Source organism: Schizophyllum commune, assembly GCF_000143185.2.
Source record: "Schizophyllum commune H4-8 unplaced genomic scaffold SCHCOscaffold_1, whole genome shotgun sequence".
NCBI lineage: Eukaryota > Fungi > Basidiomycota > Agaricomycetes > Agaricales > Schizophyllaceae > Schizophyllum > Schizophyllum commune.
The window spans coordinates 865,355-880,331 of NW_026089538.1; the positions used below are offsets into that span (position 1 = coordinate 865,355).

A 14,977-nucleotide genomic window follows, 5' to 3' on the forward strand; every position below is an offset into this window, starting at 1 on the left:
CGACTTGGGAGACGGCGACGAGCGCGGCCTGCTGTGGAGCGAGCGCTGCGATCAGCGACTCGCGTGGCCAGATCTACGTCGCCGATTGACGGATCGACCACCTCTTGCTGCCAACGACAGCAGGATTCAGACTCACGCGCGAGATGCAAGCAAGGTATGCAACCGGCGAAGCCGGGGCTTCCTCTAGTGATGACGTCACGCGTTAATTAGCGCGCTGCAGTCGTGGCGCGCAGCGCTCCCGCTTACCTCCTGCCATCATGTCCGATACAATCGAGATGGACGACCTCTCTCAGCGCCCACACAGACAAGCCGAGACTGCAGAAACACTGTTGGATGCATTCAACACCCCGGACAGCGCAGTGTCGACGTGGAGCTGGGTCGCTGCTGGATTGTAAGGGTCCGCCTGTTCACTCGCATGAACGATAGATTGATCTATCAAACCCCTCAGATTCAGCTTCTTGGCCTTCATCTTGACCTTCTCCCCTCGTCTGCTTCTCTTCCTATCCGAGGTCGTCGCGGAAGACGATAGCCGGAGGGCGTTAACACCGCTCGAATCCTTTCTTGCACTGCATTTCGGCATCTGGCTGGCGGCAACCTCCGTCGCTGTACTCTTGAATGTGCGTCTTGTGTGAGTCTTTATAGATCTTTAGCGCTAAGTAACAACTTCGCAGATCCCCTCTAACGACCCCATCCCCTCACGAGAACCAAACACGAACTATCACCCCCTTCTCGCACCGGTGGCAATAGCTGGCGATCTCACTGCTTTCTTGGCGTGGAATACAAAGAGCGTAGGCTCTCTTGCTACCTTGTTCAGCGTTGTGGAGGGTCTTATTGGCTTATGGGGGACGTGGACGGTGGGTTCCCTTACGCTTCGCAGAGGGGGAAGTACTGACGTGACTGTAGATCGTATTCGCCGGGACATCGTCTATATCAAGGAAGACCGGTGCTGACAAGCACACGTCTTCTCTTTTCTTCGGCAACAAGAACGCGGCGTCCGTGCAGAAGAAGAAGTGGAAGAAGGAGCGGAAGGGGTACTAGCTCCGTTGATGTTCCTTGTTGGTGCGCTTCCTGTCGTGTAGGTAAATATCACTTTGAGCGTATCTGGATGTATCCTGTGTCACACAGGTTGTATCACATTTTATCACATTTATATATCGACCCTAGTAGTGGATGGTCCCCGTAAACCAACGAGGTATAGTCCGCCAGGATCGAACATTGGTCCTTGTGACTGTGACTGTACCTCCACGTGGCAGCCCTTGGGGCGTTGAGATGCCTTGAACTCGACTTGAACCGTGACATTGTGCGTACTCAACGTTGTTGCCTCCCTTCGACTGAGCGGTATCACCCATCCTGTAGCACCACTCTGCTATGCACGCGGTCCTCCAAACACCGGAGCTGCGACATAAGATTTTCGCGTACTCCAATCACAGTCACTTGGCCATATTAGCAAGGACATGCAAGACGTTTCACGAATCAGCGCTCAGCCTGCTCTGGAGACGATGTGAAAACGTCGATCATGTTCTTAACCTGCTTCCGGCAGCCATAGAATATGGGTTGCACCGATCATGTGAGAACGGCAACACGGTACGTTTCCTTGCTATCTTAGTGGTGATGAGGTCTGTTCATCGGATCCTTAGACGATCCCGAGCTATCTGACGCCAGAGGATGTTATACGTGTGCAGCACTACACACCATTCATACAAAGCTTGCACCTCGACTTCGGTTATGAGAGCACTCGCGGTGCACCTGAAGCGCTCGCGAAGGTCGTCATTGCCTGTGGTGATCAAAACTTGTTCCCAAATCTACGCGAGTTGGTCTACTTAGGCCCATCCACCTTTGCGGCATGCCTTCCGAATATTACGCGCCCACCGTTGCACCAGATCAGTATGGCCATAGAATCAATGTCCGAATATGACGAGGTCAACGACGATCCGGAGTTGTCGTTAGAAGGAGGAATGGAGCTGAGCATACTGTTCGCGCTCAAAGCGCGTCGTGCGCATCCAATCACCTCTCTGGATCTGTTCCTGCCATCCCACTGTGGATGGCCTATCATCACCCTACTGTCCGGGTGGGATCATCTGGAGAGCCTATCCTTGGCGACGTACGTGGACGCCAACCTGCTGTCAACAATGTTCTCTCTGCCACGTTTACGTTCTCTCAAGCTTGGCGAGGATCCGAGTCGGACAACGCGTCTTGAAAGCACGAACACGTTGGACAACTGTCTATCGACCGCCCCTCCCACCTTACAATCCCTGACGCTGAACTCATGGCAACTCTCCGACGTCGCAGATCTCGTTTCTGGGTCCCGGAACCTTCGGCTGGTCAAATTGTATGTCACGCGGGTCGGGGAGTCGCGCGCTCTAGGCAGGTTCATACAGAATTTGCGGAAGAACCCCTCAGAGCAGACCTTGCGGATATTGAACATAACGCGCGGGGCGGACCCTCCCATGTCGCGAGCTGCCCTGCCCTCGCGCGTCGACGACGACTGTGTTGCACTGGGCAGCTTCCAGTTGCTGTTTGACTTCCGCAACCTCGTCAGCCTGATTCTCCACGTGCCAGGGACGACCATATCCTTGCGGAACGCAGACCTCGACAAGATGGCCCAGTCTTGGCCACAAATACAGCGTATCGATATCCAGGGGGCTAAAAAGGCAGAGCCCGACTGCACGGTGGTCGGACTCATTCCTTTCGCCCGCCACTGCAAGCAGCTCGAGACGCTCTCCATCTCGGTCCGCGCATGGGATGCGGACATACCGGAGGGGGCTGACGTCGATTGCGCTCAGTTCGCTTTGGGGAAGCTGGTGCTTTACAACTCTCCGATATGTTCACCGTCGGAAATAGCGTTGTTTCTGTCCAGGTTCTTCCCTTGCTTACACGAAGCGTTGCTGTCCGCATTCGGTAACCCACCTCGGGGTCAGGCAGAGCAATGGCGGAAGGTAGATGAACTCCTACCGCTCTTATGCCAGGCGCGGCTGGAGGGTGTTCCCGGTGGCAGAACGCTACAGAACCTGTGTGGCCGAGCATAAAAAAGGCACGGTAAGCTAGGTACTCTCAGTTCGCCAAGTCAAAGCAATATCTGACAGGTTGCAGTGCTAGTACGTCGCCGTATTTTCCGTGCCGCCCGCTCGAGGAGCGTGAATTGGCGCGTATCAAATGCCTTTTTCGCCACTGGGGGCGTTCGAATGTAGCTATGTCAGTGGCCCGTCACGACCAAGTACTGTATGCATCTGGTCTTTCCTGAAAACTTGTAGACATCGATGCTGACCGCGCCAGGAGCAAAACAGATACCAGCGTATGATACAATATATACAAGACCACACATTATGCACCATGGCTACAGCCGCACGAGAGCGTGTTCGGAACTATAACGTACTTTCGGATGTCCCATGGAATGCCTCATCGTCCACCAGCACCACCGCCCATGCCCATCATCTTCATCATGGCGCTCATATCCGGCATGCCGCCACCGAGGCCTCCTAGTCCGCCTAGACCACCCAGTCCGCCTAAGCCTCCCTGACCCATGCTCGCCATCATTCCTGTGAGGTCGCGTCAGTACTGCGTAAGGACTGAGGCAAGCGACGAGAACGTACGTTGCATCTCCTCCATATCCGGACCATCGCCACCGCCCTGGCCCATCATGGCCTTCATCATCTCTTGCATGCCCCCACCGCCCTGCATCTGCTTGCGCATTTGCTGGAGCATGCCTGGTGGCATGGAACGCTTATTCACGGTATTAGCGTAGTCTTGCGTCACGAAAGATGGAAGACTTACCTGGATGGCTTGTATTTGTGCGGGAGTGGGCATGCCGTTCGCGCCGAGACCCTTGCTGCCGGCGACGGACTGGATCTTCTGCATTGTTTGCAACCTACGCGAAGGTGAGCTGATGTCGTATCGCTAGCAATGCAGTCGCACCATCCATTCTTGCCGCCTGCCTGCTTCGCCATGTTCGCCATCATGCGGTACTGGCATAGCAGCTCCTCGACCTCCTTTACGCTCGTCCCACTGCCCTTCGCCACACGCGTTACTCGCCACGTCAAGCCCGTCGGCTTCCCGTCCTTCCCCCACTCCATGAACATCGACCCGTCCGAGTCGAGCTCCGCCGCGGTCATGCTATCCGTGATGTAGATCATGCGCTTCATCCGTAACGAGCCCTCTTCGTCCGAGCCCTGCAGCATCTCCGCCGGCAGTCCCGGAATCATGGACGCGATCTTGCTGATGGGGCCCATGCTCATGACGTTCGAAATCTGCTCGCGCCAGTCGCGGATGCTGAGCTTGCCCTGTTCGAACTTCTTCGCCATCTCCTTCTGCTTGTCGGGGTTCTGCGCGGTGAGGTCGTGCATGTGCTCGATGAGGCCCTGCATGTCGCCGAGGCCGAGGAGTTTGGAGATGAAGGGTTGGGGGGCGAAGCGGTCGAGGTCGTGAAGGTGCTCGCCAACACCAAGGAAGATGATGGGGGTTTGGGTCGCGGCGACGCTGGGCAGGTCAGTTAGAGGAGATTGTAGGGAACGGTGAAGAGACGTACGCAGAGATGGCTCCTCCTCCCTTTGCGTGTCCATCCATCTTCGTGACGATGATGGCACCGAAGTCCGCGCTGTCCTTGAAAGCGCGCGCCTGCGCTTCTGCTGCTTGACCGATGCTGGCATCGAGGACAAGGATGGTCATGTCCGGCTTGACGGCTTGCCCGATGAGAATCATCTCCTCGAAGAGCTCCTGCTCCTGCTTATGCCTTCCACTGGTATCGACGATAATAACCTCGAACCGCTCCTTCTTGAACTTGGCTACACCCTGAGCGGCGATGGATACCGGGTCTGTCTCCGTGTACGAGCCAAAGTAGGCGACCTTCGCCTTGGTCGCAGACTGCCTCGTCTGATCGAAGGCACCCGCACGGAAGGTGTCCGCGCACACGATCGCTGACTTAAAGCCGCGCTTCTGGTAGTGTACGGCGAGCTTCGTACATGTTGTCGTCTTGCCGTTCCCCTGTAAACCGACAGCCATGATGACGTTCGTGTGCCCCTTCTTTGGCTTGTATGGCTCGACGCCGGGGTCTACGAGTGCGACAAGCTCATCGAATACTGCCTGGCAAGATCTTGACTGGGGATCTCATAAGGGAGGGTGGGCGTACGCACCTTCTGGATGACATTCTTTCTGTTTACGTCCTTGGTCTTGTCCCCTCCCTCAAATATCGCCTTGACCTTTGTCTTGACTTTTGAGCGAAGTGATGCGACCAGCTTCACGTTCACATCGGACTCGAGAAGTGCGGCAGTGATCTCCTTCAGCGTCGCATCGAGGACCTGCCAGCGCTTAGTACCTTTTCCTGCAGATGTAGTAGAAACATACCTTCTCGTCTACGACTGGTGCCCTGTTGAGTGATGAGAGGGCCGCATTGAGTTTACGGCCAAGATCTGCTAAAACCATGTCGGTGGGGGGAAGCAAGGAGCGCCGGTTGCTCGGGCCGGACACGTCGGCTATGTCCGACAAGGAGCCACGTGAACGACGACTTCAACTTCCTCTTGTTTCGCACCTTCATCATCCTTCGTCTCGGCGCTCCCTCAGGGCTGATTCTATGCCTCAGGCCAGAGCTTCATAATCTATTTTGACTGCGTAGAACACCTGCACTCCCGAAATTACCACGGGACGCCTTCCGGTGGCACACGAGACACGCGCCATAATGTCCAACAGCGACTTTGAAGATGAAGTCAACTCGATATTTGACGCGGACGAAGATGGAGATGGAGAAATAGAAGGAGACCTTTTGGACGGTGTACTTGAAGAAGCTGGCAATAATACACCGTCAGACGACGTGGGTCAATTCGCTGAGGCTTCGCACACTATGGCTCAAATTCCACAGACGACGAGCAGTGACGATTCAGACGAAGATGAGGATGAAGACGCAGAAGCGGAAAGCGAACCTGACCTAATGGGTATTGAGCTTGACTTGGAAGAAGTTCCAGCCGACAATGAAGATGCCGAGGGCGAACCCGACCTCGAAGATGAGCAAGCGGCCCAAGCGATGCTAGAGTTTGACCCATCGGATCCACAACAGCAGTCATCTCCGCCTCAACTACATGAACGTGAGTCATCTTCGATAAATCAAAATCATGTACATAGTATTAAAGATGATAGCCACTCCTCCCCCGCCACCTCAGCCTCCTCCGGTTGTCCACGATACGGCTATGGCCGTATCTCCGCCTGCTGTGACACCCACAGCAAGGGTGAAGCGCAGACGGTCTCAGTCTCCTGCTTGTATCCGGAGGAAGCAGCTCCGTCGGAACGACTTCTCGCGCCCTTTCACCGTAGAAGCTATCATTGCCATTCCGCATCCTGTGCCCACACATGCTTTGGCGTCATCTGCTTGCATCAGCCACCTCTTGACAGGCTCTGAGGACGGCTATATCCGTGACTACGACGTCTATACTTCCGCCAACGGAAAGAAGAACTTCTTGACCGCGCCGCAACGACACCATGCGAATATCATCGAGGGCACAATGAAGGCGGGACACCTGAGATGCTGGTGGGAAAACCCCTCGACATCGCTGCATGACAGCCACAGTGCGGGTGACGCGCCACTTGAAAGCGTCTACAGCTTAGCCATGCACTCGGATGCGCTCTGGGCGCTATCTGGTTGTCGGGTGCGGTTGGGTTCTTCCGATTCTGCTCCTATCGAACACTAACGCGGTTTGTAGAACGGTCTGATCAACTTGTTTACTGTGCGCCATAGTCCTGGTCGGCTATGCCATGTTATGCGGGGTCATACGAAGCCCATATCCGCTTTAGCACTCGATCATCACGAGAAGGGGTTCTTCAGCGCCAGTTGGGACGGCGAAGCTATCGTACGCAGCACCTTCTTGTGTCTATCCCTGAGCTGAGATCCCCATAGGAATGGGACCTCAACACCGGCCAGCAAGTCCGCCACCTCGCGTCGCACGGTGCACAGTTGTCCTGCATCGCCGTGCGACCCGAAAATGCTGTCTATTCAGATTCTGGCTCCCCGCTCAGTATACAGCCTGTCAACGACGAGGACACGGACAACGTGGACGCCAAATCCGAAGGCTCCGACTTTGATCCTCTGTTTGACGACGAAGACGAGAACCAGAAGCCAGGCGGCCTCGCAATGCCAGCAGAGTCCTCGGCGCCTGCACCGAAACATATCCCTCCTGTTCTCGACGCGCAGCGCTGGATTACGTTCTCGCCCGACATACTTATGACGGCAAGTATCGACGGGCAAATTGTCCTTTGGGACAAGCGCGTAAAAACCTCCGGCTACGACCCATTCAACGGGTGGCAGGGCGTCGGGCGGCTGTACATGAGCGAGAAAACGCGGCCGTGGTGCATGTCTGTATGTAATCCTGCCCAAAACGCTCCCCCTTCTAGCTTGCTCACGCTACGCAGGCGACCTGGTCCGCGGACGGCAATCAGGTCTACGCTGCACGTCGCAACGGGATCGTGGAGGTATACGACGTTCGGCAGACGGGGTCGTCAAGGCAGGCGCCCAGGATCTGGAAGACGATTCGCAATCCGCCGAGCTCGGGGGACGTCTCCTGCGTCGTGGCGTTCCCTGACTCAAAGCACATCGCCTGGTGAGGGTCCCTTTTGCGGCGCGCGTGCAGGGACCGTGTGCTAAAGGTACCGCTAGTGCGTCAACGGACAACATACGTCTCTGGAATGTCGCCGAGACGGGCGAGCCCGACGGGTCCATGAAGCCACGCAGCGGCGTCCAGTTCAGGATCATACCCGGGCACCACGGAGGATTCGTCTCCCAGATGCGTGAGTTCATCCTTTCGCGGGAAGGTCTGCGGCGCAAGCTGACCCGTCTGTGTCCGGACGCACAGTTATCGACCCCGGAGGGAGGTACATGGTCACTGCAAGCAGCAATCGCGGCTGGCACGGCGAGTCCACGCGCACGGTACTCGTGCACGAGATCACGACCAAACGCCCCAAGAACGAGTTTTAACAAGTCAAATGGTAGGGTGCACATTGACGTCAATCCAGCAATGCAGTCCTGCATTCAGTCCGGTATACAGGATGCGCCGGATAGTAACCATTCACGTTGCTCGCAAGCCTAAGTCTGTGCTGTACACTGCTCTCAGTCTGTTTCCCGAAGCTGATGGACAGTCCCAATGGACGCGGTCCGACGTGGCCTCGACCTGGTGTGAGCAGCTGTACCCTCATCTGACTCGGAATGAAGCAGATCAGCGCTTGTTGCTCTATAGCGGGCGTCAACATGACGAGTGTCCGCAAACAACAAGGTTTGCTCTCTCACAACGCCTTCCCCCGCCGTCCCGCAGGCACCACAAACCTTCGTGTCTTGTCCGTTTTCCTGGCCCTCTCTATCCTAATGCGCCTAAACTTTATCATTTTCATGGTTACCATCCATTGCGGCAGGCTGTGGTATTTAAGGAGGCGGAGGTGATGAACACAAAGCCGCTCCCTCCCCTGGGGATGTTTCGTTTGCACGGCGCACGTCTTCCCGATTTTTCCACCTCACAAGATCGATGGCTGGCGCTCATCACTACTACATGCCAACAGAGCTGCGTACCGTCGGAGACGATGACAGCGATTTCTTTTACCCTCTTCATGGGCGCTTGCTCAACAAGATGAACACGACTTACATGCTACCGGCCGACGACGATGAAGTACGGGTAAGCAGCGTTTTCACGCTCCTTGGTTCTAGAACTCACCCTATTTTTTAGAGATCAGAACTGCATCACCGGATGCTTCAGTTCGTTTTCCATGGGAAGAATTATGTTGGTCCTGTGCACCAGGTTCTGCGACCCGTGCCAGGCGTTCAGCGACGCAGTAAGCTCAAGGTTTTGTCCTTGTTTCCTTCTTGGACTGATCGCAACCCCATTAGTCCTAGACATAGGCACTGGGGGAGGCATGTGGTGAGCCGCGCTAGCGACTGATCATATCGAGTGGCGCACTGAGCACAAATCCCAGGGCCATCCAAATGGCGGACGAGTTCCCGTCGGCAGAGGTCATAGGCGTTGATGTCGCGCCGATACAGCCTAGGCGAGTGCCACCCACCACGCTACGCATTACGTTGCTGACCGCGCGCCATGCAGAGAGGTGCCTTCTAATTGCACGTATGTTGTCCTCTGATGCTCTGGGTCGCCCACGACGACAATGCGGCTTCTAGATTCGAGCTCTGCGATTGCAATCAGGCATCGCTGCCCTACCCGGACGGCTACTTCGACTTCATCCACGCGCGCTCGGTGCACACTGGAGTGTGTTTCTCCCTGCATCCCGACGGCGCAGCTGACGAACTGACGAGCACCCGTGAGACAGTTTGTCGACTACCCGCAATTCATCCGCGAGTGCGCGCGCCTGCTGCGCCCCGGGGGCCTTATCGTGCTCATAGAGCCGGATTTGACGCCGCGGGTCGCGGACAGGGATAGGCGCGCGTCTACGTCGCTCTCCCGGGACCCACAGCCAGTGTATGGGTGGACGAACTTCTGGAGAACCTACGAGGCGTGTCTCCGCCGGCTCGGCGTCGACCCGACCGTTCCCGCGCACCTCTCCGAGCATCTCACGCAAACAGGGGAGTTCGACAAGGTGGTGAAGCAAGATGGAAAGATCCCCGTGGGCTTCTGGCCCGAAGGTATGCGGCCCATCCGCTTGGCTCTCGACATGCCGCTGATCTGTGCTAGATCCCGAAACTCTGACCGTAGGCCAATTGCAGTGGATGAATTATGAACTTCTGCTACCAGGGTTACTGCCGATGTTCCTGTACTGCGGGATGCCTGAACGACAAGCGCGAGATCTGATACTGGACGCTCAGCATGACCTATACCACTCACCTGTACGATTATCCATGCAATTGCACATCAGCTACGCTGTAAAGCGGGCTCGTTATACATGACCTTGCTTGTAGACTGCTCTTCACCGACCGCCTCGACCTGCTGTCGGAATTCCTTTCGAAGAAGTCCATCACAAACAACTATTCCAGGAAGATCCATCTAATCTTACATTACAGGTACAACAGTAGCAAGTCCGAGCAACGCGTATAGCGGAAGGAACAAGGGTGGGTATACCGTGTATAACAAGCCGGGAGAAGGTCCTTAATCAAAGATGGATCTGCACCTATTACACACGAGTGATGCTGGCAAGCTCTAGCGACCTGAGCCCATGGCCATGCCTACGCGATCTCGACTTCCTGATCAAAGCGTCAGCAAACAAGGCCGTTGCAGTCTCATATGCCATACCTGACTGTCCTCTTCATCATCCGTAGCGCTAAAGTCCTCGAGCGCGTCAATCAGACGCACACGCCGCGCCTGTGCCGTGCTCGCCACCGCAACAGGATCATGATTCGACATCACAGGTCGCTGGTACAGAGATGGCGGAGGAGCCCACCGTTCGAAGAAGCCGTCTCGCAGCGCAGCATGCAGGCGCACCAGCGCACGCCGATGCAGAGCGTACCGCCGCCGGAGCATGATGCTGAAGCTTTCAAGCGCGCAGAACGCCTGTGGCATCAGCCGCGCGCGCAGGGCGCGCGCCTCGACCATCGCCGGGATGACATTGTCGTCCTGCACGCGCATGCGCCCATCGAGCTCCAGGTGGCGCAGCTTGGGGAACTTGACATCCGCCATGCGCGCGAAGAAGTCCTCGTCGATGAGCCGCTTGTCGTCGTGCCGATACTCAACGAGGCTGAGCGTCTCGAGCGTCGGCATGTGGAAGGAGAGGTCGCAGAGCTCGTCCAGCGTAACTGAGACGCCGGTGAGCGCGAGGCGCGTAATCAAGCACTGCGACGCGCCGAGCATGTCCGCCAGTTCATCGGGACACCAGCGAAAGCGTTTACCGGGTATCTCGCTCGTGTGGACCTCGAGGGTCTCTAGGTGGGGGAGGCGCAGGACTTGGAACATCATGCTGAGGGCGTCCGGGTTGCCCTCTTCGGGCGAGCGCGCTTGTACGAAGCGCAAGGTGTGAATATCGAGTGCCGGCGTGCGCTCCGGTAGGGGGTATCCAGAGAAGCGTTTATTCACCCTCGCGATCGTGCATACCTTGAGATTGTCGCAGACGGCCAAGGTTTCCAAAATCGGGTTGATGCCACCTTCGAGCCGTATATCGTGCAGCTGAGCCCATGGGATACCTATACCTGGAGGGAACAATGTGACTCCTGCAAAGGAGCGCAGTTTGTTCGCGCTCAAGAATGGTTTCGAGAAATTATGATCGCGCCACGATACCCGGCCTAGCCTCAAAGACTCGAGAGCAGGGAACGGTCCACGAGCTATCGGAAGGCAGTCCAGCAGCGTACCATCAATGCTCACATTTCGCCATCGCAAAGAGTGTTCAGCAAGGCGCGCCATCAAGGTCGACAGTCGCTTCAAGGTATCGCTGAGCTCCGCCTTCTGCCCATGACTAGGCAAGTCGCCACTAAGGCGGATCGTAAGCGGTGAAGAACCGGAGTAACAGAGGTGAATTCCCAGAAGGAGTTCAGCGCGGTATATTGTGGCCCAGCCACGCTGATCCTCGACCCCGGGCTTCAAGTGCACGTCCTCGTGAATGACGTTGAACAGGCCATCCTGCCGGCGGGCCATAGAATGCATCCTGTCTACCCGCTCGTTCCCGAATGTCATCCCTTTGACAAGATCGGGGACGTGCAGGTCGATAGAGGACCAGAGGCTGCCATTGTGTAGACAGACGTCGCGCCAGTGGCGGCAGACGCGGGCGAAGGGTAGCGCTTGGGAGGTATCATTGATGAGGCTAGCATTGCGGGTACCGAGGGTCGCGCGTGCGAGGGTGAATATCTGCAGGAGGATCTCGACGGGGAGCGCGCGGATAGGCGCCAAGTGGTGTCGGCGGCGGTCGATGTACGCTTCGACCGCCTGGCGGTGCTGCGCAAGGTAGATGGCGAGGTGGGAGGGCAGCCCGGTGAAGTTGTAGGAGTCGACAAGCCTGAGATGCGTTTCCGCGGACGAGATCGCCTCCAGCATGCGGAACTTGGTAGACGGGCTGATGTACGCGGGGCTGCGACCGAGGGGGAGGGGGTCCACGTCGCGAGCGGAGAAGGTGTCATGGTGGTATCGCTTGCCCTCTTCAAAGATGGTAGCGCAGAGATCGAGGCGCTCCTGGCGCGTGAGCTCGATGCGAACATCGGTCGACCTGGCGCCTTGTTTCGCCTTCGGGTGGCGCATCCGGTACAAGGTAAGCGCACCAGGCGTGGGCGAGGGATGGACACCATCTATCTTGTGAAGCTCCTCAGCTTCATACTGGTGCTCGAGGGCCTCGCCCATCGCTGGGGGAAATTCAACACAAAGCGCCTATGCGTGAGATCAGCACTCACCCATCTGGAGTTCCAGTGGCGTCTGGGCAATCTCGCCGTCGCTGTCAGTCATCTCGCTCTTAAAGTCCATCCTGAGTATCGCTGGTGGGAGATGGAGAAAGGCGAGGGAGAGAAATTTGTGTCGCTTGCCGCTACCACGAGTTACGTCCGTCGTGGGAGATGGCAAGCCGGCCACATGTGCTGATCAGTGGGCGCGATGCGGAGGGAGCCCTTCGGACCCCGGACCGGTGCTTATTCGCGGAACCAATTTCCCCGTCGCCGTTTGCGGTGGTCATGCAGATCAGAGCAGCATCCAAACTCGTCCAAGTATACAGTGGCAAGGAACTCTCTCTGTTTTAGGTGTGTAGAGAATATAGACCCAATATATACGCCATTATAGCTAGTCCAGAATATACATTTGATAGTGTGTGAACGGCCTACCCGCTCACGCGTACATGTCACCCACAACCTCCCCCGCGCGCACACCCAACACACTCAGCAGCGAATCGCTCAACCCGTGCGTCGCCTCCTCGACACCCTGCAAATAGATGCGTCCCTGGAACGCGCTCTTGCCCTGCTCCTTCCCCTGCTCCTCCACCGGCAAGAGACGGTAATTCCGCGAGATGTACATCTTGCGCGGCTGCATGTCGGCATCGAGGAACGTCGACGCGCTCATGACAGGCGTGCTCGGACCCGCGCTGCTGCTCGGAGAGGAGATGGAGGACGTCGCGAGGCCGGGTGGCGAAGTCGGCGAGGTAAGCGGCGAGGTCGCGATGGAAGACGAGGGCATCAGCTGTACGGCCTCAGCGCTCGCATCGAGCCCGAAGCGCTTGCCGAGTCCGGACGCCTTGAGCAAGTCCACCCATCCTGAGCGCTGGTATCCGGTCGCGCAGATGATCGCGTCAAAAGACTCTTCGCTGACGGTACGCGAGATGGTGTGCTGGATGACGAGCGACAGAGGGGCGGAGGGTGGCGTGTTGAGGGAGAGGATGTGCGAGTAGGGAAGCAGCGTCACGCGCGGGCTCGTCGCCTGGACGCCGTTCGGACGCGCCGCAATGGCGTCGTCCACCTTTTGATCATAGACCGCGTCGTAAACCTGTATGCTAGTGTCAGGAATGGCAGGTAACCTGCGAACGCCGCGGAAGCTTACCGAATCGAGGGTGCGCGGGTTGACGACACTGTAGTTCGTGCTTTTGTACTCCTGCAGGCGAGACTTGCGAATCTCGGGGTTCGAAGTCTCGTACCATGCTCCCGTGGCTGTTGGACACGTCAGAGATCATCACAAATGCAGTAAACGGCTTGACTGACACTCAGGATCGAAGATTTCATTCGTGAAGGGGCTATCGTCACTGGGGCGCAGGGCGCCGCGGCGCATAACCATCTTGACCTGATGACGACCAGAGCCAGACGGAATGGAGCTCAGGCGATTGCGAAGCTCCAGCAGGATCTCCGCGGCTGACTGGCCCGCACCGATGACACCGATGGTGAGCGGACGCTCGCCCTGCTCCTTCAGCCTACCAAGGATGTTGTTGATGTCAGCCATGTACGACGAGCTGTGGATGATGTTCGGGTGGTCGAAGACGGGCTTGACGCAGTCGGGGAGACGCGGCGAGCCGCCTGGGGAGATCACCACATCCTCTGAAAAACACGATCAGTCTCCGCGGAAGTAAAATTGAGGAGGCGGAGTGACGTACTGGCTTTGAAGACGATTGTCTCGCCCGTCGCGACGGAGCGAACGCGCACGTCGATGAGGCCATCAGGCGCCTCCTCCAAACCGATGACCTCGTGCCCGTACTTGACTTCGACGCCGCGATCCTGGACGTACTGCGCGACCCAGCCGAGGTAGTCCGCGAACTCCTTCCGCGTCGGGATGATGCAGCCGCGGTTGATGAAGTTCAGCAGACGGCCGTGGGCGTGCAGATAAGAGAGGAAGGTGATGGGCGAGGACGGGTTCCGGAGCGTGGCCAGGTCTTTGAGGTAGCTAGAATACGGCGGGTGATCAGATGACGAAGATAAACTCTGCATGAATAGGAACGCACCTAATCTGCATGCGCGCGTCGGGCAGCAGCATGCCAGGATGCCACCGGAACTTGTCCTGCTTCTCGATGAAGAGGACCTTCTTAATCGTGCTGGGCTGGGGAGCCGTCTGGCGGGGTGGAGGTAAGTCGGCGATGGGGAGCGACGAACGGCGGGCACGGCACCTTGTCCTTCTCCCATCTCTCGACGAGCGCACCGCCGATGGCGACGTTGGCGGGGCCGTATCCGAGGCCAATGAGATCGTAGACTTCCGACATGGGCGAGCAGGCAAAAGGAAGGGAGGATAGGCGGTGATGTGCTTGGCGGGAAGCGGGGGACCAGATGGGGGAGTGAGAGAGAGCCGGCGGGTTAGGGGCAGACGGTGCTTTTATATCAGTCCCGCCAAGAGGCGTGCATGGAACGAGACATGCGGTCCTCGCGATATTTTGCGAGATCTAGAGTGGAGCCGGTCGTGGAAAATCGGCACGCCTGTTCCGGGATCGGGAGGATGAAAGTGTGCGCGCAAGGAACGTACGAATTCTGAAGCGAGTGGGCAGCGCTGACGGGCGGCGCACAAGATCGTGTCATCTGATTAGATCGCATCATATCGGATAACACAGTTGCAAATCAGATTAGATAGCGATAACCCGCGCATCGCGTGCGCCTGCGCCTCCCTCGGCCGGGAGGGTGCGAATGGGCCGC

General features: G+C 57.3%; 7 protein-coding genes across 7 annotated transcripts; 4 read left to right on the forward strand and 3 right to left on the reverse strand.

Annotated features, from left to right (window-relative positions):
* Window positions 1–218: 218 nt before the first annotated feature.
* On the forward strand, window positions 219–1,161 carry SCHCODRAFT_02604906 (uncharacterized protein). Its single transcript, XM_003036145.3, has 4 exons — window positions 219–391; window positions 449–617; window positions 672–854; window positions 904–1,161. Exons 1-4 carry the CDS (start codon window positions 258–260, stop codon window positions 1,036–1,038), a joined length of 621 nt encoding a protein of 206 aa, XP_003036191.1. The 5' UTR covers window positions 219–257; the 3' UTR covers window positions 1,039–1,161.
* A 207-nt stretch (window positions 1,162–1,368) lies between these two features.
* On the forward strand, window positions 1,369–3,026 carry SCHCODRAFT_02694696 (uncharacterized protein; the record flags this gene model as incomplete). Its single annotated transcript, XM_003036144.2, has 2 exons — window positions 1,369–1,584; window positions 1,638–3,026. 2 exons carry the CDS (start codon window positions 1,369–1,371, stop codon window positions 3,024–3,026), a joined length of 1,605 nt encoding a protein of 534 aa, XP_003036190.1.
* Window positions 2,915–5,435, reverse strand: SCHCODRAFT_02604911 (signal recognition particle protein). Its single transcript, XM_003035341.2, has 8 exons — window positions 5,338–5,435; window positions 5,127–5,291; window positions 4,523–5,076; window positions 3,913–4,473; window positions 3,772–3,865; window positions 3,591–3,720; window positions 3,091–3,536; window positions 2,915–3,036 (listed from the first exon to the last, which is right to left on the reverse strand). The coding sequence occupies exons 1-7, from the start codon at window positions 5,413–5,415 to the stop codon at window positions 3,397–3,399; spliced, it is 1,722 nt and encodes a 573-aa protein (XP_003035387.1). The 5' UTR covers window positions 5,416–5,435; the 3' UTR covers window positions 2,915–3,036; window positions 3,091–3,396.
* Window positions 5,436–5,519: 84 nt separating this feature from the next.
* On the forward strand, window positions 5,520–8,155 carry SCHCODRAFT_02604912 (WD40 repeat-like protein). Its single transcript, XM_050344137.1, has 8 exons — window positions 5,520–5,800; window positions 5,849–6,071; window positions 6,124–6,629; window positions 6,684–6,830; window positions 6,878–7,336; window positions 7,390–7,577; window positions 7,634–7,764; window positions 7,830–8,155. The coding sequence occupies exons 2-8, from the start codon at window positions 5,918–5,920 to the stop codon at window positions 7,949–7,951; spliced, it is 1,707 nt and encodes a 568-aa protein (XP_050202706.1). The 5' UTR covers window positions 5,520–5,800; window positions 5,849–5,917; the 3' UTR covers window positions 7,952–8,155.
* A 174-nt stretch (window positions 8,156–8,329) lies between these two features.
* SCHCODRAFT_02604917 (S-adenosyl-L-methionine-dependent methyltransferase) lies at window positions 8,330–9,894 on the forward strand. Its single transcript, XM_003036142.2, has 8 exons — window positions 8,330–8,639; window positions 8,691–8,796; window positions 8,852–8,882; window positions 8,938–9,009; window positions 9,063–9,083; window positions 9,137–9,224; window positions 9,286–9,598; window positions 9,648–9,894. The coding sequence occupies exons 1-8, from the start codon at window positions 8,493–8,495 to the stop codon at window positions 9,857–9,859; spliced, it is 990 nt and encodes a 329-aa protein (XP_003036188.2). The 5' UTR covers window positions 8,330–8,492; the 3' UTR covers window positions 9,860–9,894.
* A 27-nt stretch (window positions 9,895–9,921) lies between these two features.
* On the reverse strand, window positions 9,922–12,447 carry SCHCODRAFT_02604920 (uncharacterized protein). The gene is made up of 3 exons (XM_050344138.1): window positions 12,281–12,447; window positions 10,203–12,232; window positions 9,922–10,153 (listed from the first exon to the last, which is right to left on the reverse strand). The coding sequence occupies exons 1-3, from the start codon at window positions 12,348–12,350 to the stop codon at window positions 10,136–10,138; spliced, it is 2,118 nt and encodes a 705-aa protein (XP_050202707.1). The 5' UTR covers window positions 12,351–12,447; the 3' UTR covers window positions 9,922–10,135.
* Window positions 12,448–12,564: 117 nt separating this feature from the next.
* Window positions 12,565–14,890, reverse strand: SCHCODRAFT_02604923 (uncharacterized protein). The gene is made up of 6 exons (XM_003035340.2): window positions 14,461–14,890; window positions 14,299–14,405; window positions 13,954–14,240; window positions 13,568–13,897; window positions 13,410–13,516; window positions 12,565–13,355 (listed from the first exon to the last, which is right to left on the reverse strand). The coding sequence occupies exons 1-6, from the start codon at window positions 14,551–14,553 to the stop codon at window positions 12,705–12,707; spliced, it is 1,575 nt and encodes a 524-aa protein (XP_003035386.1). The 5' UTR covers window positions 14,554–14,890; the 3' UTR covers window positions 12,565–12,704.
* Between the last annotated feature and the right edge of the window lie 87 nt (window positions 14,891–14,977).

Excerpts from the sequence above, each read along its gene's own strand:
- SCHCODRAFT_02604912 (XM_050344137.1), top strand. The coding sequence starts at position 5,918 with ATGGGTATTGAGCTTGACTTGGAAGAAGTTCCAGCCGACAATGAAGAT. Across the intron at positions 6,630-6,683 it reads GGGCGCTATCTGGTTGTCGG|AACGGTCTGATCAACTTGTT; the intron begins GTGCGGTTGGGT and ends CGCGGTTTGTAG. Across the intron at positions 7,765-7,829 it reads AGGATTCGTCTCCCAGATGC|TTATCGACCCCGGAGGGAGG; the intron begins GTGAGTTCATCC and ends CCGGACGCACAG.
- SCHCODRAFT_02604911 (XM_003035341.2), bottom strand. The coding sequence starts at position 5,415 with ATGGTTTTAGCAGATCTTGGCCGTAAACTCAATGCGGCCCTCTCATCA. Across the intron at positions 4,474-4,522 it reads GGAGGAGGAGCCATCTCTGC|CGTCGCCGCGACCCAAACCC; the intron begins GTACGTCTCTTC and ends TGACCTGCCCAG. Across the intron at positions 3,537-3,590 it reads GGATATGGAGGAGATGCAAC|GAATGATGGCGAGCATGGGT; the intron begins GTACGTTCTCGT and ends GCGACCTCACAG.
- SCHCODRAFT_02604906 (XM_003036145.3), top strand. The coding sequence starts at position 258 with ATGTCCGATACAATCGAGATGGACGACCTCTCTCAGCGCCCACACAGA. Across the intron at positions 618-671 it reads CCGTCGCTGTACTCTTGAAT|ATCCCCTCTAACGACCCCAT; the intron begins GTGCGTCTTGTG and ends ACAACTTCGCAG. Across the intron at positions 855-903 it reads GCTTATGGGGGACGTGGACG|ATCGTATTCGCCGGGACATC; the intron begins GTGGGTTCCCTT and ends ACGTGACTGTAG.
- SCHCODRAFT_02604923 (XM_003035340.2), bottom strand. The coding sequence starts at position 14,553 with ATGTCGGAAGTCTACGATCTCATTGGCCTCGGATACGGCCCCGCCAAC. Across the intron at positions 14,241-14,298 it reads GACGCGCGCATGCAGATTAG|CTACCTCAAAGACCTGGCCA; the intron begins GTGCGTTCCTAT and ends GCCGTATTCTAG. Across the intron at positions 13,517-13,567 it reads TGAAATCTTCGATCCTGAGT|CCACGGGAGCATGGTACGAG; the intron begins GTCAGTCAAGCC and ends CGTGTCCAACAG.
- SCHCODRAFT_02604917 (XM_003036142.2), top strand. The coding sequence starts at position 8,493 with ATGGCTGGCGCTCATCACTACTACATGCCAACAGAGCTGCGTACCGTC. Across the intron at positions 8,640-8,690 it reads CCGACGACGATGAAGTACGG|AGATCAGAACTGCATCACCG; the intron begins GTAAGCAGCGTT and ends CCTATTTTTTAG. Across the intron at positions 8,797-8,851 it reads GCCAGGCGTTCAGCGACGCA|TCCTAGACATAGGCACTGGG; the intron begins GTAAGCTCAAGG and ends CAACCCCATTAG.
- SCHCODRAFT_02604920 (XM_050344138.1), bottom strand. The coding sequence starts at position 12,350 with ATGGACTTTAAGAGCGAGATGACTGACAGCGACGGCGAGATTGCCCAG. Across the intron at positions 12,233-12,280 it reads GCCACTGGAACTCCAGATGG|CGATGGGCGAGGCCCTCGAG; the intron begins GTGAGTGCTGAT and ends AATTTCCCCCAG.